At 45.3% G+C, this 16,173-nt stretch overlaps 2 protein-coding genes across 3 annotated transcripts; both read left to right on the top strand.

The window, feature by feature from the left end:
• The first annotated feature begins 1,679 nt into the window (after positions 1–1,679).
• On the top strand, positions 1,680–5,166 carry LOC112445787 (disintegrin and metalloproteinase domain-containing protein 1a-like). Of its 2 annotated transcripts, XM_024989253.2 has the most exons (2): positions 1,680–1,769; positions 2,407–5,166. In XM_024989253.2, exons 1-2 carry the CDS (start codon positions 1,722–1,724, stop codon positions 4,621–4,623), a joined length of 2,265 nt encoding a protein of 754 aa, XP_024845021.1. In that variant the 5' UTR covers positions 1,680–1,721; the 3' UTR covers positions 4,624–5,166. The 2 variants fall into 2 exon arrangements, with proteins under 2 accessions (XP_024845021.1, XP_024845020.1); XM_024989252.2 differs by having other exon boundaries at positions 1,682–5,166.
• A 7,447-nt stretch (positions 5,167–12,613) lies between these two features.
• On the top strand, positions 12,614–15,377 carry ADAM1B (a disintegrin and metallopeptidase domain 1b; the record flags this gene model as incomplete). Its single annotated transcript, XM_024989251.2, is given in 1 exon segment — positions 12,614–15,377. A coding segment is annotated over 1 exon segment (2,062 nt), but the record flags the coding sequence as incomplete, so codon positions are not given.
• Between the last annotated feature and the right edge of the window lie 796 nt (positions 15,378–16,173).

Here is a 16,173-nt window from a genome sequence, read left to right as displayed (position 1 = left end):
ACTTCTAAGAAGCTAAAAGTACTGATTACCTCATCAGGGCTGTACTTAACACAGCTGTTTCTCTCTCTCACCCTCCCTCCCTTCCTTGCTATTTCTCTCTTTTTCAGTAAAATACACACAATATTAAATTAACCATCTTAACCATTTTGAAGTGCACAGTTCACTGGTATTAAGTTCATTCATGTTGTTGTGCCACCATCATCAATATCCACTTCCAGAATTTTTCATCATCCTAAACTGAAAGTCTGCAAGAACTCCCCATTCCTCTACTTCCCTACCCAGGGTAACCTGTATTCTACATTCTGTCTCCATGACCTTGGCTATTTGTGGAACCTCAGATATGTGAGATCAAAGGTACTGCCTTTCTCATTTTATTTAATACTAATTCACTGAAAAGCACATTTATGCTCTATGCATATTTTGTGACTGTGTTCGGATCAAAATAAAAAACATTTGAGAAAATAAAGAAAGGAGTGGTACTGGAACAGAATGTCTCTACACTGTTTCAAAGAATTTCACTGTAAAACAGAAAAGGAGAAACTAGATGGTGACTGGAAGGTGCTGTGGGCTGAGAGGGATGGTTTTATAAAGGCGAGAAAATACAGCAAATAGTAAGACTGGATCCAGCAGACAAACAGATGCCCAAGATGTAAAAGAGAGAAGGGAGAAAGGTAAGAATGAATGAAGTCCATGAGAAATTAAAAGGGAAGGACACCCCACACACAAGTAAAAGGATTGGTCTTAGACGGGAGCAAGGACAATTTATTCACGATAGTGGGGGGAGCATTTAGATACAGGTGGTGGACTCAGCTAGTGTTTATATGTGGAAGCATCCTTTTGATTGCTTCTATTAATATTTTTCTCAGTGAAATATGAGGCCAGAAGAAATTAGGAGAGTGAACTGGACAGCAAAACGTACAAAGAAGTACATTTTGAGATCATGTCTGTGCCAGCAAGGTTTTCGTGCGTTTTTCTGAAGACATTTACAGATATTCAGGGCAGGCACGAAGCCGAGTAGAAACACAGAAGATACAGCAAGTGAGACACCACAGCAACCATACCTGGGAGCTATATAGTCATTCAATAATTCTTGTTCGTCTACTCTTGAACAAGCACTCTTCTAGACCTGGGAGAGTGTATAAGGAGGAACAAACAGAAGTGGCCACTGAACACATGGAAGTCATATACAAACACAGGGGAGACTTCAGGATTCCTAGTCTTCAACAGGCATGGTCTTAAGATACTGCTCTGCCAAGACCAGCCCAAGAATGGTAATAGGTCTGGAGATACTTACCACCAAGGTTCCCATGATAACTGCACAACGGGGAGACTGCTCTGCTGGCATCTCCCATACACACTTTTAGTGTCATAAATACACACTGTGTTAGAAACACAACTTGAGAAACTGAATGCTGATGATGTTTTCTTAAAAGTAGGGAATGTCATTTGTCCCACGGGTGACCAGCACACTGGGGTTTATCTATCTGGGGGCACAAGGCAGGTACCACACTGGCTTTATCTAACAGATTGGTCTGTTGTGCATCGCATCTATAATGCCATGTTACATCTAGTTACAATCTCCATGTGATACAGAACAAGAGCTTTAGGAGAGAGGAAACGGGCAATGGAGCGTGCCCCCTGAAGACGTCCAAGCCTCCTGGTCTAGAACATTAGGAGTCAGCTGAGCAACGGACGATGGGAGAGTGGGGGAGGGGTGTTCCATGCGGTCCAACTCAAGAAGACATGGAGGTTTTGTTTCCTTTCTCAAGGTACAGTCTTGCATTTTAGAGTCTGCAGTCCCTCTTCATGATTACAGCTCTTCCTAACGTCAGGAAGACCTTAACCACTGGAGTTGAGGGTGTGGAGGGAAGTCACAGAGAAAAGACTATTTGAAGCATAACAGAGAGATCCAAGACTAGAAAGGACACAGCCAGAGGCTGACCTCTGAGAGGCAGGCAAGAGCCGCCCTGCGTGCAGCCAGCATAGATCTGAAGTGAGTACCTGTGACAGAGGGTCTGTGTGTCAGGGAGAGCTGCTGCTGCTGCTGGACACAAGCCCTGCATCATCAACTGATTCACTAGGGCCATGTCAGTGGCAGCGTCTGTGAGAGACTCTGCCTCTGTACTGCCTTCTCTATGGAAAAGGCAACTGGCTATGTCTGAGGCTATCAGAATGCTTCAAACTTGGGCTCCTCACATGAAGGGCTTGAGGCTGGCCCTGGTGCCAGGACTTTCATGTGCCAGGTTGGGGATCCTGTTGTTCTTGGTACTGATTTCTCTGCCAAGCCTGTACTGTGACCTGGGCTCACCATATCACTCTTCCTATGAAGTAGTCATTCCCAAGAGTCTGACAGTGGAAGGAAGGGAAGACCAAGTGGAAAAGCTCTCCTATGTGCTATTTATGCAGGGCCAGAGGCAGCTGATTCACCTGACGCTGAAGACAGACTACTTTGTGGATAACTTCCCGGTCTTCAGCTACCACGATGGCATCCTGGGGCAAGAAATGCCTCTCATCTCGCGGGACTGTCACTACGAAGGCTACATAGAAGGAGTCCCAGGTTCTTTTGTTTCTGTCAACACCTGTTCAGGCCTCAGGGGCCTCCTGATTAAGGAGGGAAAATCCTATGGCCTTGAGCCCGTGCACTCTTCCAAACGGTTTGAACACCTGTTGTACGCCATGGCCCACGAAGCTCGAGTCTCCTGTGGCGTCACGTCCAAAGACAGCCAAGTGGCGTCCACCAGCCGGCGACCAGAGAGCGGCAAGCCTCACAGCTGGCAGGTGCCATCCGACTTGTGGTCACATACCAAGTACGTGGAGATGTTTGTGGTGGTCAACAACCAGCGGTTCCAAATGTGGGGCAGTGACGTCAATCAGACAGTCCAGAGAGTAATGGACATCATCGCTCTGGCCAACAGCTTCACAAGGGGAATAAACACAGAGGTGGTGCTGGCTGGAATGGAGATTTGGACGGAGGGGGACCTCACAGAGGTCCCCGTGGACCTGCAAGTTGCACTCAGGAATTTCAACAGCTGGAGACAAGAGAAGCTCTTCCATCGTGTGAAGCATGATGTTGCCCACATGATCGTGGGACAGCATCCTAGAGAGGATACAGGGCAGGCATTTCTCAGTGGTGCCTGCTCCAGTGATTTTGCGGCAGCCGTGGAATCCTTCCACCACGAGGATGTCCTCCTGTTTGCAGCGCTCATGGTCCATGAGCTCGGACACAACTTGGGTATTCGGCACGACCATCCGGCCTGCATGTGTAAAGACCGGCCCTTCTGCCTCATGCGTGAAAACATCACTAAAGAAAGTGGCTTCAGCAACTGCAGCTCTGACTTCTTCCACCGGTTCCTCTGGGAACACAAGGGGGCCTGCCTGTTCAACAAGCCTGGGCACAAAGGCCGCTTACAGAGGGCTTCCCGCTGTGGCGATGGCATTGTAGAAGGACCTGAGCAGTGTGACTGTGGTTCTAACTGTGAAAGGCACCCATGCTGTGACACCAGATGTCAGCTGAGAGAGCATGCAGAATGTAGTGATGGACTCTGCTGTGATAAATGTCGCCTGAGATACCAGGGATTCATGTGCCGTGCTGCTCTGGGAGAGTGTGACCTCCCAGAGTATTGTAATGGTTCCTCGGGAGAATGTCCCAGAGACAGCTATAAGCTAGATGGTACCATGTGTGACAGAATTCACTACTGTGCTGGAGGTCGGTGTAAGAACCCTGACAATCAATGCATGGATATATACGGGTCCCCTGCAAGGTCTGCCCCAGAAATGTGTTACGTTTCAATGAACACAAGAGGGGACCGGTTTGGAAACTGTGGTACCACCAGCTCACCGAGGTTAACATATCTGAAGTGTGCAGATGATAACATATTTTGTGGCAAACTTATATGTACAAATGTTAGAGAGATACCACAACTCAAACCCAATCATACACTGATCCAGGTCGCTCACAAAGATGACTGGTGCTGGAGCATGGATGCCTATGGCACTGCTGATGTCCCTGATGATGGAGATGCACACACTGGCACTCTCTGTGCCCCACACAAAGTCTGCATGAATCACTTGTGTACTGATTACACCTCACTTGGGTACAACTGTGAGACAACAGAACTGTGTAACGGGAAAGGAGTTTGCAACAATTTTAGGCACTGCCACTGTGAGGATGGCTATGCGCCCCCCGACTGCAAAGATCCAGGAGAAGGTGGTAGTGTAGACAGTGGTCCTCCTAGGATATCAATTCAGCTTTCAAGTGGAGGTGAAAGTGAAACTCCAAAGAGACGCAGAAATGAGTTTCAAGGTATTGGCAACGTTGTTTTCATAGTCCCTTCACTACTTTTAGTACTTTTGATAACTGCAATACTATTTATTAGCCTCAGGACTGGAATTGAATCAGTAGAGACCCCAGGGGGTATCTCAGATGAGACTACAGAGGAAACCAGTAGTGAGGTATTCATAATGGAGCTCCTCCCAGTGGGGATACAAGAGGGGCCAGAAGGGGGCCCCCCACCAGAGGAGAGACCCCCAATGGAGGCTCCTCCACCAGCAGGACCCCCACTGGATGCCCCACCACCAGGACAGCCAGTATCACAAGAGGCAGCAGGTGAAGGACAAGGATAACCAAAGGCAGAAGTGTACTGGAGGAAGAATTCAAAAGTATCAAATGTCTCAAGCACTGAGTGGGAATAAGGCACTCACAGAAGCAAAGGTGAAGTGACAACTGATGGACCCTGTAACTCTGACAGGAATAGTCTACAGAAACTTAACAACATAGGAACAGGATGACAAGGTTTTCAGTATTCACTTTATTAATTTGGTTATATATTCATATGTGAACTCGTATGTAAAATATTCTACACTTTCGCTTTTTTCCCATTTCACGAAACAATTTTATGTACGTTCTCCTCATGAATCATACTTATCAATGTCATCTTTTAGTTGGGCCTATTTCTGACCTGAAATTACTGTTGACAGCATACTATCTTCCATCTGCACTGTTTGATATACACTATTATTTGCACCTAAGATTATCACAGGATCATTCATCCCACTCCTACATATTATTTAAAGAATGTTATCTGTTCAGTAATCTAATTTGCTTCAACAACTACTATTCATGAATAGGAAATGATTTTAAATAAAAAGCTATTTTAAGAAGCATCACTTCAGTCTCCATAGTGCCTAGTCCTTGGGGCTTCTTTATTTTGCGGCTCTTTTGGAAGGGGCTACATCTGCTCCAGGGGGATCTGATCACCTTGGATGCATGAGGGTGGTGCATGAGGGAAGGAGAGCACTGAGGCAAGAGACAACCTTGTCTAGAGTGGAGTTCAGCTGGAATTAATAATTATTGCTTTTTTTTCTGTTTTTCCACTTATGTTTATTTCTGATTTTTAAGTTAATATATTGCTGATTGACAGTCTAAAGAAACAGAGCTTTGGAGTGGGGTCAACTGTGTGTAAAGAGAGAACAAAGCACATGTAACATCACCAACTCTACGCAAGACAGTGTGTGCAGTCAGATGCTCTACCCCTAGCAATACCCCCAAGCACACGTAACATCACTGACACGGTGCTAAGTACTCTACACGCACCCTTAATTTCATCCTCCCGTGCACAATATGAGACTCCATCGTGAATACGAAGAAACAGAGGCTGGAGAGTTCTACTCTAGAGTTGGTAAGGAGTGGAGCCTGTGTCACCATCACTGTCTCCTAGACAAATGCACAAGTATTTACCTGACCTCTCTGCTCCCAAAGTAGTCTATTTTCCACCCAGCAGACAGAGTGATTCTTTTAAAAAGCAAGTCAGAACCCACCCATTATCTTTAAAAGTTGCTGGTAGGTCCATAGCCTGAGGGCCCCATGTTGATCATTTGATTTGACAACGGAGAGTTGTTTATCCACTGACATTCCGGAGCTGGCAGTTTGGATGGATGCATGGGGGTGAAAGCTTATTCCAGTGGAGTCAAAATGCAAAAGATGGGCCCGAACCCATTTGTGAAGGTGTCCAATCTCTTTAGTATTCAGAGAAATGCAGCTTATCTAGCCGTAGAGAGATATCACTATACACTCACAAGACTGATTACAGAAGAAGGAAATTCCAAGTATTACCACGGAACAGTGGAAACTCTCATCAATTGCTTTAGAAATGTAAACTGGCAGCCACTTTGAAATAGCATATACTGAATACCCTTGACCTTTCTACCCTGACATCTGCATCCTCTGACTAGATAATAATGGACACAGAAGCATAGTTCACAGTATTCCAAAAGAACTCCACGTTGTATTCACAGATAATACAATGGACGTTAAATTGTGACAGATCCACACAGAGAAACAGAGGAGTACAGCAACGGAAAGGAATGAATCACAGTGGCACACAAAAGCACCTAGGAAGCTTAAATACTACTGTGGAACTAAAGAGGCTTTGCATTAACACTGCATTCATCTGGCTTCATATCAAGTGAAGAGGGGAAATGGGAAGCACTTCCAAAAGGTCAAAATAAGGGTCTACAGAAGCCCCCTCCTCCACAAAAGCAGTGGTAACACTGGCAAAAACAGTCACAGTCAACTTTTTTGCAAGTGTGGAAACTGTCTAGGTCATACAACAACAAAACAGCTCAATCTTGGTGAGACCAGTGAGGTGTGTGAACTTTTAACTACCCAACTCCCATAGCCGTCTCCTCAGGTGCCCACGAGTCATCTCAAGTACAGCTCAACTGCATCGTCTCAACTGCAACGGCTGTGAAAACAGGCAGCCTGGTAGAATGGACAGAACGGTCTGGAGCTCCCTCAAAAGCCTACCCATAGCATGACTACTAGTTTGTGTGTCTGGCAGGCTCCTGGAGAATCCCCATTCAGGAAACCTGTGTTCCTATAAACCTCATAGGAGAAAGCGTAAGGCAAAAGTTTCACGGCACTGGATTTGGCAAAGGTTTCTCAGCTATGACACCAAAAGCACAGAAACCGAAGAAAAACAGACAAGATGGACTTTAGGAAAATACTTAAATTTTGTGCATCCAAAATTATATTATATATTCACAGAGTGAAAAGGCCACCCACAGAATGAGAGAAAATAGTTGCCAATCATATATCTGATAAGGAACTACTATCCAAAATACATAGCGAAAACTCCTAAAACTCAACAACAAAAAACCACACAGCCTGATTCAAAACATGGGCAAAGGACTCAAATGGAAATTTCTCCAAAGAAGATACACAAATGACCTTTCGCATATGAAAAGATGCTCGATGTCACGCATCCTCAGGGAAATGTCAAGCTGAACTACAATGAGATGCCACCTCATATCCATTAGCATGACCACTACAAAAACAAAAGAAAACAGAAAAGAACAATGTTGGAGAGGAGGTGGAGAAAACTGGAACACTTGTGCCCTACTGGTGGGAAGGTAAAATGCTACAGCTGCTGTGGAATGGTATGGTAGCTCCTGAAAGATATTAAAAATAGAATGACCATGTGATCCAGCAAGTTCACTTCTAGGTATAAGCCCAGAAGGATGCAAAGCAGGATCCCAAAGAGAGCTTTGTATGTCCATACATGTAATGTTCAGAGCAGCATTATTCACAACAGCTAAAATGTGGAAGCAACCTGAGTGCCCACAGAGGGGTGAATGGAGAAGCGAAAGGTGGGCTGTACATACAATGGAATATTATTCACCCATAAAAAAGAGGAAAGTCTGCAAACTGCCACAACATGGATGGATCTTGAGGACATTATGCTAAGTGAAATAAGCTTGTCGCAAGAAGACAAATACTGTCAGATTCCACTTAAATGATGTACTTGTGTAGTAAAATCATACAGACAGAAAGTAGGATAGAGGTTGCTAGGGGCGAAGGGAAAGAAGATAATGGGGATTTATACTTTAATGAGTATAGTTTCATTTTTACATAACGAAAAGAGTCCTGGAGATGGACAGTGGTAAGAATTGATGCTTTTGAACTGTGGTGCTGCAGAAGACTCTTGAGAGTCCCTTGGACTGCAAGGAGATCCAACCAGTCCATCCTAAAGGAGATCAGTCCTGGGTGTTCATTGGTAGGACTGATGTTGAAGCTGAAACTCCAATACTTTGGCCACCTGATGTGAAGAGCTGACTCATTTGAAAAGACCCCGATGCTGGGAAAGATTGAGGGCAGGAGAAGGGGACGACAGAGGATGAAATGGTTGGATGGTATCACCGACTCAATGGACATGGGTTTGGGTGGACTCCGGGAGTTGGTGATGGACAGGGAGACCTGGCGTGCTGCGGTTCACGGGGCCGCAAAGAGTCGGACACAACTGAGCGACTGAACTGAACTGAATGTAGCACACCAGGGACGTTACTTAGTACCACTGACGTGTACACTTAAAATTGGTTAAAATGGAAAATTTTATATTCTGAATGTTTTAACAGAATGAAAAAAATCCAAAGAAAAAAATGAGATAATTTTCCACTCTAAGAGGTAACCATTGAGAAAGTGCAAAAGCCCACAGAATCGGAGAAAACATTTGTAAATTACATACCGACGGAGGTCAGCTAGTACCCATGAAACATTTAGAACTCTTACAACTCAACAAGACACCCTGTTTTAAAAGGGCAAATTATGTGAGCGGTTGTTGTTGTTACTCAGTCGCTAAGTTGCAACCTCATGGACTGCAGCACGCCAGGCTTCCTTGTCAATCAGCCAACTCCCGGAGCTTGTTCAAACTCATGTCCATTGAGCTGACGACGCCATCCAACCATCTCATCCTCTGTCGTCCCCTTCTCCTCCCGCCTTCAATCTTTCCCAGCATCAGGGTCTTCTCCAACGAGTGAGTTCTTCGCATCAGGTGGACAAAGTATTGGAGCTTCAGCTTCAGCATCAGTCCTTCCAAAGAACACCCAGGGCTGATCTCCTTTAGGATGGACTGGCTGCATCTCCTTGCAGTCCAAGGGACTCTCAAGAGTCTTCTCCAGCACCACAGTTCAAAAGCATCGATTCTTCGGCGCTCAGCTTTCTTCACAGTCCAACTCTCACTTCCACACATGACTACTGGAAAAACCATAGCCTTGACTAGACGGACCTTTGTTGGCAAAGTAATGTCTAGGTTGGTCATAACTTTCCTCCCAAGGAGTAAGCGTCTTTTAATTTCATGGCTGCAGTCACCATCTGCAGTGATTTTGAAGCCCCCCCAAAATAAAGTCTGACACTGTTTCCACTGTTTCCCCATCTATTTCTCATGAACTGATGGGACCAGATGCCATGATCTTCGTTTTCTGAATGTTGAGCTTTAAGCCAACTTTTACACTCTCCTCTTTCACTTTCATCAAGAGGCTTTTGAGTTCCTCTTCACTTTCTGCCATAAGGGTGGTGTCATCTGCATATCTGAGGTTATTGATATTTCTCCCGGCAATCTTGATTCCAGCTTGTGCTTCTTCAAGCCTAGCGTTTCTCATGATGTACTCTGCATATGAGTTAAATAAGCGGGGTGACAATATACAGCCTTGACGTACTCCTTTTCCTATTTGGAACCAGTCTGTTGTTCCATGTCCAGTTCTAACTGTTGCTTCCTGACTTGCATATAGGTTCTCAAGAGGCAGGTCAGGTGGTCTGGTATTCCCATCTCTTTCAGAATTTTCCACAGTATGTTGTGATCCACACAGTCAAAGGCTTTGGCATAGTCAGTAAAGCAGAAATAGATGTTTTTCTGGAACTCTCTTGCTTTTTCCATGATCCAGCGGATGTTGGCAATTTGATCTCTGGTTCCTCTGCCTTTTCTAAAACCAGCTTGAACATCTGGAAGTTCACGGTTCACGTATTGCTGAAGCCTGGCTTGGAGAATTTTGAGCATTACTTGACTAGCTTGTGAGATGAGTGCAATTGTGTGGTAGTTTGAGCATTCGTTGCCATTGCCTTTCTTTGGAATGAAGACTGACCTTTTCCAGTCCTGTGGCCACTGCTGAGTTTTCCAAATTTGCTGGCATATTGAGTGCAGCACTTTCACAGCATCATCTTTCAGGATTTCAAATAGCTCAACTGGAATTCCATCACCTCTACTAGCTTTGTTCTTAGTGATGCTTTCTAAGGCCCACTTGACTTCACATTCCAGGATGTCCGGCTCTAGGTGAGTGATCACACCATCGTGATTATCTTGGTCGGGGACATCTTTTTGTACAGTTCTTCTGTGTATTCTTGCCACCTCTTCTTAATATCTTCTGACATCTGTTAGGTCCATACCATTTCTGTTCTTTATCAAGCCCATCTTTGCATGAAATGTTCCCTCGGTATCTCTAATTTTCTTGAAGAGATCTCTACATTTCTTTGCACTGATTGCTTAGGAAGGCTTTCTTATCTCTTCTTGCTATTCTTTGGAACTCTGCATTCACATGATGTTCATAATTGATGAATCAAAAACTATGATATATCAATATTAAAAAAATGTTATTTTGCCCAAAGGAAATAAACTATTGGTATCTGCTATGATACGGCTTTGAAAGCTTTATGTGAGGTGAAATAAGCCAACCACAGAGGACTACAACTATAATATAGGAATCCATTGCTATGGATTGTCAAGAATAGACAAAATCATAGAGATAGGAAGGAGAGTAGTGGTGACCAGGGGCTGCAGGGAGCAGAGAGTGGAGAGCGACTGCTAATGGACATGGGAGTTTTATTTTGGCATGAGGAAAATGTTCCAAAATTGCTTGTGGTGATGACTGCATAACTTTTCGATCATACTACAAACCACTGAATTGTACACTTTAAAGGATGAGCATTCTGGTATGTGACTTTATATCTCAATAAAGCTGTTATTAAAAGACAACTAAAGTAAAATGATATAATTTGAGGATGCACACATTTAGGAAGCAAAAATAATAAAGAAGATGAGGAAGTAGGTATCATATATGACAAGATCATGATCTCTCTGAAGCAGGAGGGCATGAGATTGGCAATGGCACGCAGGTGACTTCTAAGAAGCTAAAAGTACTGATTACCTCATCAGGGCTGTACTTAACACAGCTGTTTCTCTCTCTCACCTCCCTCCCTTCCTTGCTATTTCTCTCTTTTTCAGTAAAATACACACAATATTAAATTAACCATCTTAACCATTTTGAAGTGCACAGTTCACTGGTATTAAGTTCATTCATGTTGTTGTGCCACCATCATCAATACCCACTTCCAGAATTTTTCATCATCCTAAACTGAAAGTCTGCAAGAACTCCCCATTCCTCTACTTCCCTACCCAGGGTAACCTGTATTCTACGTTCTGTCTCCATGAACTTGGCTATTTGTGGAACCTCAGATATGTGAGATCAAAGGTATTGCCTTTTTCATTTAATACTAATTCACTGAAAGCACATTTATGCTCTATGCATATTTTGTGACTGTGTTCGTATCAAAATAAAAACGTTTGAGAAAATAAAGAAAGGAGTGGTACAAACTGGAACAGAATGTCTCTACACTGTTTCAAAGAATTTCACTGTAAAACAGAAAAGGAGAAACTAGATGGTGACTGGAAGGTGCTGTGGGCTGAGAGGGATGGTTTTATAAAGACGAGAAATTACAGCAAATAGTAAGACTGGATCCAGCAGACAAACAGATGCCCAAGATGTAAAAGAGAGAAGGGAGAAAGGTAAGAGTGAATGAAGTCCATGAGAAATTAAAAGGGAAGGACACCCCACACACAAGTAAAAGGATTGGTCTTAGACGGGAGCAAGGACAATTTATTCACGATAGTGGGGGGAGCATTTAGATACAGGTGGTGGACTCAGCTAATGTTCATATGTGGAGGCATCCTTTTGATTGCTTCTGTTAATATTTTTCTCAGTGAAATATGAGGCCAGAAGAAATTAGGAGAGTGAACTGAACAGCAAAACATAGAAAGAAGTACATTTTGAGATCAGGTCTGTGCCAACATGGTTTTTGTGGGTTTTTCTGAAGACATTTACAGATATTCAGGGCAGGCACGAAGCCAAGTAGAAGCACAGAAGATACAGCAAATGAGACACCACAGCAACCATACCTGGGAGCTATTTATTCATTCAATAATTCTTGTTCGTCTACTCTTGAACAAGCACTTCTTCTAGACCTGGGAGAGTGTATAAGGAGGAACAAACAGAAGTGGCCACTGAACACATGGAAGTCATATACAAACACAGGGGAGACTTCAGGATTCCTAGTCTTTGACAGCAGAGAAGGCGATGGCACCCCACTCCAGTACTCTTGCCTGGAAAATCCCATGGATGGAGGAACCTGGTAGGCTGCAGTCCATGGGGTCGCAAAGAGGCGGAGAAGACTAAGTGACTTCACTTTCACTTTCATGAAATGGAGAAGGAAATGGTAACCCACTCCAGTGTTCTTGCCTGGAAAATCCCAGGGATGGCGGAGCCTGGAGGGCTGCGTCTATGGGGTCGCACAGAGTCAGACACGACTGAAGCGACTTAGCAGCAGCAGCAGCAGTCTTCGACAGGCATAGTCTTAAGACACTGCTATGCCAGGACCAGCCCAAGAATGGTAATAGGTCTGGAGATACTTACCACCAAGGTTCCCATGATAACTGCACAACGGGGAGACTGCTCTGCTGGCATCTCTCATACACACTTTTAGTGTCATAAATACACACTGTGTTAGAAACACAACTTGAGAAACTGAATGCTGATGATGTTTTCTTAAAAGTAGGGAATGTCATTTGTCCCACGGGTGACCAGCACACTGGGGTTTATCTATCTGGGGGCACAAGGCAGGTACCACACTGGCTTTATCTAACAGATTGGTCTGTTGTGCATCGCATCTATAATGCCATGTTACATCTAGTTACAATCTCCATGTGATACAGAACAAGAGCTTTAGGAGAGAGGAAACGGGCAATGGAGCGTGCCCCCTGAAGACGTCCAAGCCTCCTGGTCTAGAACATTAGGAGTCAGCTGAGCAACGGACGATGGGAGAGTGGGGGAGGGGCGTTCCTTGTGGTACAGTTGAGGAAGGCATGGAGGTTTTGTTTCCTTTCTCAAGGTACAGTCTTGCATTTTAGAGTCTGCAGTCCCTCTTCATGATTACAGCTCTTCCTAACGTCAGGAAGACCTTAACCACTGGAGTTGAGGGTGTGGAGGGAAGTCACAGAGAAAAGACTATTTGAAGCATAACAGAGAGATCCAAAAGACTAGAAAGGACACAGCCAGAGGCTGACCTCTGAGAGGCAGGCAAGAGCCACCCTTCGTGCAGCCAGCATAGATCTGAAGTGAGTACCTGTGACAGAGGGTCTGTGTGTCAGGGAGAGCTGCTGCTGCTGCTGCTGCTGGACACAAGCCCTGCATCATCAACTGATTCACTAGGGCCATGTCAGTGGCAGCATCTGTGAGAGACTCTGCCTCTGTACTGCCTTCTCTATGGAAAAGGCAACTGGCTCTGTCTGAGGCTATCAGAGTGCTTCAAACTTGGGCTCCTCACATGAAGGGCTTGAGGCTGGCCCTGGTGCCAGGACTTTCATGTGCCAGGTTGGGGATCCTGTTGTTCTTGGTACTGATTTCTCTGCCAAGCCTGTACTGTGACCTGGGCTCACCATATCACTCTTCCTATGAAGTAGTCATTCCCAAGAGTCTGACAGTGGAAGGAAGGGAAGACCAAGTGGAAAAGCTCTCCTATGTGCTATTTATGCAGGGCCAGAGGCAGCTGATTCACCTGACGCTGAAGACAGACTACTTTGTGGATAACTTCCCGGTCTTCAGCTACCACGATGGCATCCTGGGGCAAGAAATGCCTCTCATCTCGCGGGACTGTCACTACGAAGGCTACATAGAAGGAGTCCCAGGTTCTTTTGTTTCTGTCAACACCTGTTCAGGCCTCAGGGGCCTCCTGATTAAGGAGGGAAAATCCTATGGCCTTGAGCCCGTGCACTCTTCCAAACGGTTTGAACACCTGTTGTACGCCATGGCCCACGAAGCTCGAGTCTCCTGTGGCGTCACGTCCAAAGACAGCCAAGTGGCGTCCACCAGCCGGCGACCAGAGAGCGGCAAGCCTCACAGCTGGCAGGTGCCATCCGACTTGTGGTCACATACCAAGTACGTGGAGATGTTTGTGGTGGTCAACAACCAGCGGTTCCAAATGTGGGGCAGTGACGTCAATCAGACAGTCCAGAGAGTAATGGACATCATCGCTCTGGCCAACAGCTTCACAAGGGGAATAAACACAGAGGTGGTGCTGGCTGGAATGGAGATTTGGACGGAGGGGGACCTCACAGAGGTCCCCGTGGACCTGCAAGTTGCACTCAGGAATTTCAACAGCTGGAGACAAGAGAAGCTCTTCCATCGTGTGAAGCATGATGTTGCCCACATGATCGTGGGACAGCATCCTAGAGAGGATACGGGGCAGGCATTTCTCAGTGGTGCCTGCTCCAGTGATTTTGCGGCAGCCGTGGAATCCTTCCACCACGAGGATGTCCTCCTGTTTGCAGCGCTCATGGTCCATGAGCTCGGACACAACTTGGGTATTCGGCACGACCATCCGGCCTGCATGTGTAAAGACCGGCCCTTCTGCCTCATGCGTGAAAACATCACTAAAGAAAGTGGCTTCAGCAACTGCAGCTCTGACTTCTTCCACCGGTTCCTCTGGGAACACAAGGGGGCCTGCCTGTTCAACAAGCCTGGGCACAAAGGCCGCCGACGGAGGGATTCCACCTGTGGCAATGCCATTGTAGAAGGAGATGAGCAGTGTGACTGTGGTAATGCTTGTGAGGTTGACAAATGTTGTGATGACACATGTAGACTGAAGTCGACTGCACTGTGTAATCCTGGACCCTGCTGTAATGCCACATGCCAGTATGAACGAACTGGACGTAGCTGCCGTCCTGCTTCAGGAGAATGTGACCTTCCAGAATTTTGTCTTGGTACCTCTGGGGAGTGTCCCCAGGATACCTACAAGCTAGATGGTTCAGAATGTATGGGTGGTTACTATTGTGTTGACGGGGTATGCATGTCTTCTGATGCTCAGTGTTCTGAAATTTTTGGGTTTCCTGCAAAAGCTGCTTCTGAACAATGTTTTCAGTCATTTAATGGTAAAGGGAACAGATTTGGAAACTGTGGTATTCCCAGTGACAGTGTCTCAGAATATACTAAATGTCAAAACGAGGATGTATTTTGTGGGAAAATGATATGTACAAATGTTCAAGAGCTACCAGAGACCCAAGTCAATTATACATTGTTGCAGGCTCATTATAAAGATGACTATTGCTGGTCCATGGATAAGTATAGTGTTCAGGATGTCCCTGATTCTGGAGATACAAAGAAGGGCAATCTTTGTGCCCCAGGGAAAGTCTGCATAGACTTCGTCTGCTTAGATGTCAGTGTTCTTGGGTACGACTGTGATACAAAGGTACAGTGTAACGCGAAAGGAGTTTGCAACATATTTAGCACTGCCACTAAGTGAGGATGGCTATGCGCCCCCCGACTGCAAAGATCCAGGAGAAGGTGGTAGTGTAGACAGTGGTCCTCCTAGGATATCAATTCAGCTTTCAAGTGGAGGTGAAAGTGAAACTCCAAAGAGACGCAGAAATGAGTTTCAAGGTATTGGCAACGTTGTTTTCATAGTCCCTTCACTACTTTTAGTACTTTTGATAATTGCAATACTATTTATTAGCCTCAGGACTGGAATTGAATCAGTAGAGACCCCAGGGGGTATCTCAGATGAGACTACAGAGGAAACCAGTAGTGAGGTATTCATAATGGAGCTCCTCCCAGTGGGGATACAAGAGGGGCCAGAAGGGGGCCCCCCACCAGAGGAGAGACCCCAATGGAGGCTCCTCCACCAGCAGGACCCCCACTGGATGCCCCACCACCAGGACAGCCAGTATCACAAGAGGCAGCAGGTGAAGGACAAGGATAACCAAAGGCAGAAGTGTACTGGAGGAAGAATTCAAAAGTATCAAATGTCTCAAGCACTGAGTGGGAATAAGGCACTCACAGAAGCAAAGGTGAAGTGACAACTGATGGACCCTGTAACTCTGACAGGAATAGTCTACAGAAACTTAACAACATAGGAACAGGATGACAAGGTTTTCAGTATTCACTTTATTAATTTGGTTATATATTCATATGTGAACTCGTATGTAAAATATTCTACACTTTCGCTTTTTTCCCATTTCACGAAACAATTTTATGTACGTTCTCCTCATGAATCATACTTATCAATGTCATCTTTTA

This window comes from Bos taurus, unplaced genomic scaffold (genome assembly GCF_002263795.3).
Source record: "Bos taurus isolate L1 Dominette 01449 registration number 42190680 breed Hereford unplaced genomic scaffold, ARS-UCD2.0 Leftover_ScbfJmS_949, whole genome shotgun sequence".
Lineage (NCBI taxonomy): Eukaryota > Metazoa > Chordata > Mammalia > Artiodactyla > Bovidae > Bos > Bos taurus.
Note: the sequence above shows the minus strand (reverse complement) of the source record. Positions and strands in the feature narration are given on the sequence as shown.